At 33.8% G+C, this 10042-nt stretch overlaps 1 protein-coding gene across 3 annotated transcripts; it reads right to left on the bottom strand.

Annotated features, from left to right (window-relative positions):
* Window positions 1-2205: 2205 nt before the first annotated feature.
* On the bottom strand, window positions 2206-8640 carry LOC144551244 (zinc finger (C3HC4-type RING finger) family protein). Of its 3 annotated transcripts, none has more exons than XM_078299135.1 (18): window positions 8397-8640; window positions 8071-8175; window positions 7517-7599; window positions 7260-7344; window positions 7086-7172; window positions 6931-6992; window positions 6571-6761; window positions 6421-6481; window positions 4648-4825; window positions 4508-4546; window positions 4321-4382; window positions 3528-3568; window positions 3310-3355; window positions 3145-3214; window positions 2973-3048; window positions 2733-2842; window positions 2549-2617; window positions 2206-2449 (listed from the first exon to the last, which is right to left on the bottom strand). In XM_078299135.1, the coding sequence occupies exons 1-18, from the start codon at window positions 8454-8456 to the stop codon at window positions 2390-2392; spliced, it is 1485 nt and encodes a 494-aa protein (XP_078155261.1). In that variant the 5' UTR covers window positions 8457-8640; the 3' UTR covers window positions 2206-2389. The 3 variants fall into 3 exon arrangements, with proteins under 3 accessions (XP_078155261.1, XP_078155262.1, XP_078155263.1); XM_078299136.1 differs by having other exon boundaries at window positions 2733-2812; XM_078299137.1 differs by lacking the exon at window positions 4508-4546 and having other exon boundaries at window positions 8397-8633.
* Between the last annotated feature and the right edge of the window lie 1402 nt (window positions 8641-10042).

Raw genomic sequence — 10042 nt, 5'->3', positions numbered from 1 at the left:
AAAACCAATACTGTAAAATAATGTATATAACCTATAAACTGATTACATGCATCCTGAAAATTTAAATCCATAAATAACTCTCTTAATTTAAATTCCGCCACTGTTATTCAATTCAAATCGCAAATGATGAAGATCAAAGATGATTTGTCGTGTTCTTCTTTCGAAAGTGAAATCAAATATTGTAAAATAAAATATCGAATCATGTAATTTCTTAAATCAGAAAATTCAAATCAACGACATTACGGAAACAATCTATTTAATTTTGAATTCAAATATCAAATTCAAATCAAACATTGAGATAATACGAGAGTCGTTATTGAACAATAAATCAATTACAAGATCTCGACAAAAACCGGGGCAGAAATTGGTATAAACAAGATAGACCGGGTTTATCACAAACTAGAGGGTCAAAGAGAGAAATAGATGTGACTTGTGACCAATCTATACCTATACAATTTCCCCCCGTCATTAAATTGCGAAGATTTAGCGAACTCTAATTTAATTGCACGAACTCAATGATATCTTTAGGCACGTCCTTATCACAGGAGGGAAAGAGACAAAAGATTTAGTCTTGATGATCCGACAAAATTAATTTGGCGAATTCGTCGTTCGTCAAACGAATTTTGCAATCAGCAGACATTTTTTTTTAATGTAGGAACTCGATGATGCTCTGACGAATTTAATTTGGCGAATTCGTTCATATGTTCGTCAAACGAATTTTGCAATTAGCGGATGCAGTGAGGGTTTATTTTAGATTGAGATGGAGACTAGATTTTGCGTAAGGAATTGTAGGGAAAGAAAATAGGGACGGAGGTAGTTAAAGACAATTGAACCAGGAGTGGATAACGTTGTGGACAGACTGTGGACGAGAATCTTTTCTCAAAAAAAAAAAAAAAAATCTAAGAATCATGAAAATAAACTATCTATCTTTTTCTATTTAAAAACAAAATTTATTTGGATCTTCAAAAAAGTGATCTTTAAAATTAATTTTCAGTTGGGTCTTTATATAAAAGCCTATCTAGCATAGTGTGCACTATAGCACGTAGTGCGTAGTGCAGATAGCAGACTGCTATTACCGCTATAGCGATCGTAGCTGAAATATCACACTTTTGTGCCATAGCTTAGCGTTCAAGGTCCAAAAACGCTATAGCGCCACTATTGTGTCGCTATAGTGCGCTATTTAGAACATTGCATCTAACTATTTAATATTTACAAAGAATTGTCCTTTATGAATTTTAAATCTACGATCATCCATACGGAGAGCATTAAAGTAGTATTAACTAGTTTTAGGGCTGTAAATGAGGTGAGTTTGAGCGACTTATCCCCAACTCGAACTCAGCTCATTTAATAAACAAGCGAGTCAATTCGAGTTGGGAGGGTAATAACGAGCTGTAGAACCAACTCGAACTCAGCTCATTTAATAAATAAGCGAGTCAATTCGAGTTGGGATGGTAATAACGAGCTGTAGAGCCAACTCGAACTCAGCTCGTTATCAACTCGAGTTGACTCGCAACTCGTTTAACCAGTCAAGTTCTTAGGTATTGTTATACATTAATATGTGTTTATATATACACAAACAATTGAAATAACCTAGTAATAATTTATCTAAATACAAACAATCTAATATAGAGATAATAGGTCAACTCAAAGCAAACAATAACTTGGAATCCAACAATTTTTCATACAACTTAGTGCACGAGTTGGACTCAGCTCAAACTCAGCTCATTTATTAAATGAGTCAGCCAACTCAAATTGTAAACGAGCAAGTTAAAGCGAGCCATTAATGAGCGAGTTGCAACTTCGAGCAATTTTGTACAGCCCTAACCAGCTTCAACAAATGACCCGATTAAAAATCTATCACATGCTTTCATAAAAATGATTGAAGTTTTAAATATTTTTCACATATTCCACATCATCAATTCCTTCGTCAATACAATTTTATTCCCTCTTAGTATTTATCATGATCGGAGAGTTCATATTTTTTCATACTCTCTTCTCATTTAGGACTTAGGAGAGACATAACATATATTTTAATAAAAGTATCATTATATTTAATTTATTTTAAATAAAAAATATAATTTTTCTAGAACTACACAATCAGAATTACGATTAAAAAGATGTCAAGCGTAGTCTTATGGCCGGCAAGCTTTCATTATTATCAATTAACATTATAAACAATTGAAAATTCCGGGTGCTAGAAATTATGAAGTTAGATGTGCACGACTTTGATCTCATAATATGAACAACATGTGCTATCTTTATTTACATTCAGGATAAAAGATGCCCAAATTCATACTGTTTATTGAAATAAATAAGTCTTCTGCAAAACAATCAATTGTCTCATGCTTCACGGGTAATTACTCGCATAATACCAAAATAGTAACCTTCACTATTGAAGGCTACAACCTTGTTCCTGTGCTCTCAACAAATCAAGGATTCCCGACAATCTCTACAGTTATTTAATATAATAAGCTCATCAGAATTACAACATGTCAAGTTTTTAATTAAAAAAAAAAAAGAAATTCCCATTTTGTATAGTTTTAGTTACCTCACGGGTGTCCTTCGAGCATAGAAGTTTGTACTTCTCAAACGCTCTCAGATTCAGCAATTTTACAAGCTGGTAAATGCAAAAGGATGATTTAAGTAAGAAATAAAAGAACCAGAGAAATAAGAAACCAAACATCATGGCTTATCAGTAAAATCATTATAATAACTCATAAGACAAAAATTACCCAAAAGCTCAATTTTTCAGGATCACTGGGCCCAGGTGTACTCTCAGATTCAAACTGTTCCAAATGTCGATGCCTCCTTCCTGCATTAGGCCCCAGGGCATTCATCAATCCTTAAACAAATAACAATATAAAATAACAACAACTGGACCTCCCTATCAAAATAACCAGATTTAGTACTTAGCTTCTTTGATACTAAGGATTTCTGAAAATTTTAGATCAATCATGTAATCCAAAGTTTACCCGTTCTAGTAACTTCTCGTGCACGTGTAACACAATTTCTCGCCAACTCAGCAGCAGTACTGGCCAACTCGACCAACTTCTCGTTAGTTATAAACATATCAAAAATTAGAAAAAACAAAAGTGGGCATAATTAACAATTGCAAGCTCATTGGAAAAATAATAAAAAAATAACCTCTTGTTTCTCTGTTGATCCTTCTGGTGGCAGTACATCCTGAAACCATTCAACTTGAGCAATGCGATACCTTCAGTGAGAAAATTTATAGAAAATCTCATGTGTTAACCGCATTATAACCAACCCATTAGTAAGAAATCAGTGGATAACATAAAAGATGCTCACCCATCTTGGTCCCATGATTGCAAGATTCGAAACCGTCGACGGCCTTCTATCTACAAGAAAATTTACATTATCCTTATCTTGGATTATTATTAATTTTGTATTACCAAAATATCATCAACATTACCATTATCATAGTTATCATTACTGTTATTTATCATTATTATGTCCTGACAGCACTTGCCAGTTGTTACTTATATCCACATGCATAAATTTCATACTTGCCTCTAAAAAAAATCGGCCATCTGGAAGTGGTTCGCACCTACAAATTACAATTAAATAAAAGTACATAAGTTTCAATAAAATGTAATAATATCTAAGACAAAGGATATTTAAAACCCTAACCTCCAACAATTTCCAAAACTTAAAAAACATTTTGACAATACACCACCCCACTTCATGTGTTAATAATCCACTACGGTCTGATTTTGTAATGGTGTACGATTTCATGGGACGTAATTGGAGATAGCAAGAATCTCAGCACACACACGGCCATGTGATCTATGCTGGAACTTTTGCAGTACATGAGAGAATCCAATTCCACTCCACTCCCAAAGTAAAATTTATTATTCTACGACCATCCTGCCAAACTGATTTTACATTCAAAGCTACACAGCTTAACCTCTGAAAAGAGAACTAATGCATCACATAGGGTATGCTTGCTTATGCTGCTAAATTAATCACAAGGGAGGAAAAGTAGATGATTAATTGTATATATAAAAAATTTCATACGAGTTCACACAAAATAAGAATTAGACATTCCTTTTTGCAATTTCTCTTCTTAAACTGAAAGTTCCCATAAGATATTGTGATAAACAAGCGATCCATCAAAAGGAGATATGCCATTATCATTACAGAAATGCTCAACATAATATTATAAAATACTTTTGCCATCTCTTATGGAAAAAATTGTAGAATTGATTATTTACTTATTTTGGTGGACAGGGAGTCACTTCCCTGAATAAGTACAACAATCACAGAAGAAAAAGAAAGTAAAATGCATTGGATACTCACTCCACAATTTCAACTTCACAGCCAAACTCAGCAATGGTACTGGTCATAGGATCAATTGCAACCTATAACACAGTATAAATTCATCAAAAAGATTAATATAGTACATTTCAGGGACTTGATGCTATTCTTTTTTTTTGTTTGTTTGTTTGAGAATTAGGTCAAGATAGCTATTAACAATTAACACTACCATTCCCATACGATGATTGCCTTCCATAACCCTCCTCACCTTTTTCGAAAGAAAAAAGAAACACAGAATAAAAGTTCATCAGATTATGAGTAAATTTGCAATAAACAATTTGAACGGTACATATAGTAACTGTATCTTACCATGAGTCTATAGCGAGGTTCAAAAATATTAAGATGAAGCTTCTGACATGGCAGCACAACATCCATGACAAATAGAGGCATCAAATCATGACCTGCATATATCACATTCCCATGTTCTGATTTCCTCTCCGCATACTCTTCTGGAAAGTTCTTCTGTATTATGTTATTCAGTACCACACTGCACCATTTCATATCAAGCACAGTACATGTTATGGGGGCAAATAGATGACTGCACCAACTGGATAAAAAAATATAAAGGGGCTTTTGGATCCGATCGGTTCAATCAGAATTCGGGCCAATCTGGCCTGAGGTGGAATGCACAGGGGCCCTTTAATAGCCGTGCCAGCACAGATTGGACGGTCCAGATCCAAACTCAAAATTTGGGTTACTTTAGGGGATTCAAATTCAATTGATTGGGGGTCAATTGACCCCCATTTTTTTATTTCAAATTTTTTGTATTTATGAAATTTTCTATATAATTTAGAGTAGTGTAAATTGATCCCCTTTCAATGTTTAAAGAAATATAATATTCACTCCAGGGGCGGAGCCAGACTTTCAAGCTATGGGGGTCAAACATATAAAAATTTTATGCTGCAAATGAGGGTCAATTTTACACTACCCATAGCAAAAAATGATCTAAAAATATAGTCAAGGAGATTCATACATTGGATTAAAAAAAATATATGATTGAACTATGGAGGAAAAAATGTGTGTTTACATGTGTGTGCATGTCTATTGGTTTGCTTAAATTGGATTTTAGTTACGGGACAAATTTTCCTCCTTAATTGAATCACACTTAAACTTGCACAAACTGAAATGCAAGTAATCAGCAAATTAGATTGCCGGAGAACGTGCACATAAAAAATTCTTTAGTTTGAATGGCTAGCTATTAATATGTAATTTAGTTCTGTTTTTTCTTTGATTTGGGCCAAATAATTTACGTATAAAATGTCGGTCCTAAATTTAAATCTTGCTTATAGTATGCTTTACAGGAAAATTTTAAAGAAGGAACGGTTTGGCATCTTATCTGTTAATTTATTCCATAAAAATATAAATCATATAGGACACTCATCATAGAAGTAAGTTATCATATTAAAAGATATGATCGGCAAATATCCAAAAACAAACCTACTATGAGTATACCAGCATACCAGGGGTACGATAACCACTTACACCAGCAAACTGCTTTTCTGGTAATTATGTCTTAATGATACATTAGTGATACAAATTGGTACTTGCATGTTTTGGGTCCAGCCATGTTGATTATTATCAGTCCGAGTCAGTTGGTCATGTCTACACCAGTTTTTATTATAGTTCTGATTTAAATTTAGAATGCTCTATTATGGCAGGTAGTCAAGATTGGTATTTTATTTGATTCTGATTTATTTTTAATTTATTCCAAGTTTAGGATCTAAAGTCTATTTAATTGCTACAAACCAGTATATTTTAAATCAGATTTGTGTAACAGAAAATTAAGAAAAGCCCAAGGGCACCAGGTTTCCCCTCTCTTTCCCTACAAATCTCTGCCTTTCTCTTCCCTCTATTCTAATATTATCCCGAGCTGGATCAATTACAGTAGAAATTCATTTGCATTGACCACAAAAGTATTAGGTGTGATAGTTAATATGAGAAACAAGGGTGCTATTTGTAAATGCTATACATTATAAGAATAATTTGCAATATTTGTAAATAACTTTATTATCTATGAAAATGTCACTGAGTCATCCTCACTGACCTTAAGAAAAAAAAAATGCAATAAAGAGATGATTTCACCTTATTGGATAAGTTCTAGGAGTGATGAACAGCACCGTTCGGCACATGGGGCATTTGTTACCTATGTTTTAGCATATAATATAAGTTGAGAAAGGGTTTGATTTTGTTATCCATATTACAGTAAAAATATTTAAATGGATTTGAACTCACCATGGTCCATAGCCTGGTGAAGACAGTGACGACAGAAGGAGTGGCCACATGGGGTAGTTACCGGTTCATACAATAATTTAAAACAGAGCGTACATTCAAAATCATCAGTTCTTTCTGCCTTCCTCTGTTTCAAATTTAGTGGGACATTTGCGCTTCGGTCAAGATTGTGGAGACAAGATTGTAGGTGAGAGCTATACAAAAAATACATCTTAATATGTTAAAAGTTTATCTAAAATATATTGGCGGGTGCACCAGTGGATTCTGTATCAAGTTATCAGCATAATCTTATCACAAATACAGACCTGTACTAGTATCGGTGTTGTATGGTACAGAACAATGGACAAATAAAAAGAGACATACTTGAGAGGATCAATCTGAAGACCTTCAAGAAGGGCCTCTCTTGCATCCTGGTACCGCTCAAGCTAGAAAGAAGGATAAACAAAACTTAACACCAAGAAATGCTTCCTCTCTTAAGGAATTTCCCCAAACACAAAAAGCACTTAAACTAAGTTTACCAGAAAAAGAGCATTTGCTTTCAGTACATATGGCTTTGGCGAAGTGGTACTGCTGCATAAGATTTTCTCTGCATCTTTTAGTGCTAACTGAAAAGAAATATAAACAAATGATTCTCTTGTAAAAAACTAAAAATAGATCATTTGAGGGGCCAAAAGTGAAGAATTTTTTTTCACCTCAGCATGTGTTGTCGGATCAAGCCCATTCAGTGGTTGATACTCTGACTGAGTTGGCGATCTTTCTTTTAAGAGACGGCTAAGGCTGATACCAATACATTGCCAGTCAGAAATAATAGTGAAGGGTTTTCATCTTTCTACTTTGGTTTTGATTGGTTTAAATTATATAAACAAGGAGGTTGAATTTTCAAAATAAATACAAAGAGCAGTAGCATAGAAGTGTTGCAAGTACAACCAAATAATGTATATGGACTTACAAGCAAAAACTAGCACTGCGATTTCCAAGAATTGTGTGATCTCCTGGTTTTACAAGTAGTGCTTTGGAGTAGAGAGATACTGCCTACACACAACAACATATTGTTATAGCAAAAAAAAGTAACCATACTAGATAATTCTTATTGAAGTTACAAATTAACTAATTTATATCAAGGCCGAAAAAGAGTTTTCAGGACTGTTTGTTTCACATTGGTTCTGATATTCGCCTGAAAATTTCATCTGTACTGGTTCATTGAAGTAGATTTTACTGTCTTCTTTGTTCTTTTAGTTATGTCACTGAAGCACATTGTAGCTACGTACAAACAAAATGCAAACTTACTTCAGAAAACATGAACAAATCTATACTGAAAATTGGCATCAGGATAGTACCAGTGTGAATGAATTTGTACAAAATTTGACATCATGCAAGTGTAATAATGCTGGTATAAATACTGTGTTTCTTTTCACTTTATATATTCAATCATTCTACTCAATTATAATCAATAGTATCTAGAGTGGAAGATAAAATAAATAAGCTAGAGAACTTCAGATATACCTCATCATAACGGTTCTGACGAAACTTGTAGTTCGCATCACACACAAGAGCAATAATCTTGTCATGCTCCTCTTTTGAAATCCCGTTCTCTCTCCCTTCTTCTACCTAGAAATCAACCCTTCGAATAATTACTTAACGAAACAAACTAAATAAATTTCTCCTTCGTAATTCGTATCCATCCGAATGTTAATCAAGACAATGTAATAATTGCATCTTCCCATAAGGAGGGATTTGATCTCAATTATCTATCACCAAATTTCTCTCTCCCTCACACAGACCCCAATCACTGAATCAATGCAAAAATGATTAAAGAGTAGACTTTTTACCGGAGGGAAGTCATCAACGTCGAGTAAGGCATCTCCCAGGGTGGAATTGTCGTGCGCCATTTGTACAATAGCGAGAGAATGGGAGGGAAGGGTTGGGTTATGAGGAGAACTGGGTAAGAGAAGGAGGTGGTGGCGTGGTCGTGGCAAAGGCAGAGGCCGCCATTAATTTCGCGGCTAGGAAAAGAGAAACGTGTTCGCTTAGTTTCACCTCCACCAGTGTTGTTGGACTGTCTAACTTTAGTCTAATCGGGCGCCTGCCGTTACTATTGGTAAATATATTGACAGAACCATTTTGGGTTTCTGCAGCGCAACAGTCATATACTTCTCCCTTTTCTTTTTATCTTTACTTGATTGTGCACTGCGTGAAGCCAAATTTATTCTGTTAATATATTTACTTGTTTTTGTTTTTTAATTCTTTTAATGATAAATAATATTCGCAGTGTTATAAAATAAATATAAACAATCATAAGAAGAATAAACAAGATAGAGAGGAAAAGATGACAATATATTTATTCATACATTTCTCATGTGTGTACAATACAAGATTACAAAGTCTCTATTTATAGGCTACAAATTGTAAATGAAAAACCATCTAAATAAATGGAGAAATAAATTCCAATAGTAGTGGCCATCAATTTCAATAGTAGTGCATGAAGTAGTGGCGAATAAATTGAGGATTAATATTGGGAGTTACAAAATGAATGGACCATCCACTATTATATTCATAACACTCCCCCTTGGATGACCATTTCATAAGAATATGCCTCATTAAAACCTTACTAGGAAAAACCCTATGGAATAGAAACCCAGTGAAGGAAAAAGCATACAATATTCTTCTATATACGCAACTACAGCCTTACCAGGAAAACCCAGTGGGAAAAACCATGGTTAAGGAAAATATAGTGCATATTAACTCCCCCTCATGACAGCATCAATCAACATCTTTAAGTCAGCGAACTCCAATATTACAAACTAACTTTTCAAATATTGCAGTAGGGAGCGCCTTAGTGAATAAATTTGCTGAACATTAATAACATTATTCTTTTGGAGATCATGTGTGAAAAAGAATTTTGGTGAAATATGTTTTGTTCTATCTCCTTTAATGTATCATTTTTTTCATTGAGCAATACATACAATATTATATTCATATATGATCGTCGGGATCATTTCTCTAAAAGACAAGTTGCATGTCTGACAAATGTGTTGAATCACATATCTTAACCAAACACATACTCGGCTTGCTTTTGTGTATTGCTAAATTTTCTCATAGGTAGCGAAGTATATGTTTAATTATATGCCAATATCTTCGCGTGGGAGAAGAACTATATCTTGCTAATAAATATTCACTTAAGTGCTCATATTGCACTAAGGCATGATACTTCAGGACCAAATAGTTCTTCATCATTTTCTCAAGTTTTAAAAGGATCTTTATTCGCATCTAATAATCTTACAACCATTGGAGTGCTTAATGAATGTTATTTATCCATATAAAATTATTTCAGCACTCTTGCAATATAATTTTCTTGATGCATAAAAATATCGTTTTTAAATGTTCAATTTGCAATCCAATGCAAAATTTTGTTCTTCCAAGATCTTTCATCTCAAATTATTCCTTTAAATAATTTATTATTTTGGAAGCTCTTCAG

This window comes from Carex rostrata, chromosome 3 (genome assembly GCF_964058835.1).
Source record: "Carex rostrata chromosome 3, lpCarRost1.2, whole genome shotgun sequence".
NCBI lineage: Eukaryota > Viridiplantae > Streptophyta > Magnoliopsida > Poales > Cyperaceae > Carex > Carex rostrata.
This window is presented reverse-complemented; position numbering and strand designations above follow the sequence as displayed.

Excerpts from the sequence above, each read along its gene's own strand:
- LOC144551244 (XM_078299135.1), bottom strand. The coding sequence starts at position 8,456 with ATGGCGCACGACAATTCCACCCTGGGAGATGCCTTACTCGACGTTGAT. Across the intron at positions 8,176-8,396 it reads ACGTTGATGACTTCCCTCCG|GTAGAAGAAGGGAGAGAGAA; the intron begins GTAAAAAGTCTA and ends GTTGATTTCTAG. Across the intron at positions 2,618-2,732 it reads CTGAAAAATTGAGCTTTTGG|CTTGTAAAATTGCTGAATCT; the intron begins GTAATTTTTGTC and ends TGCATTTACCAG.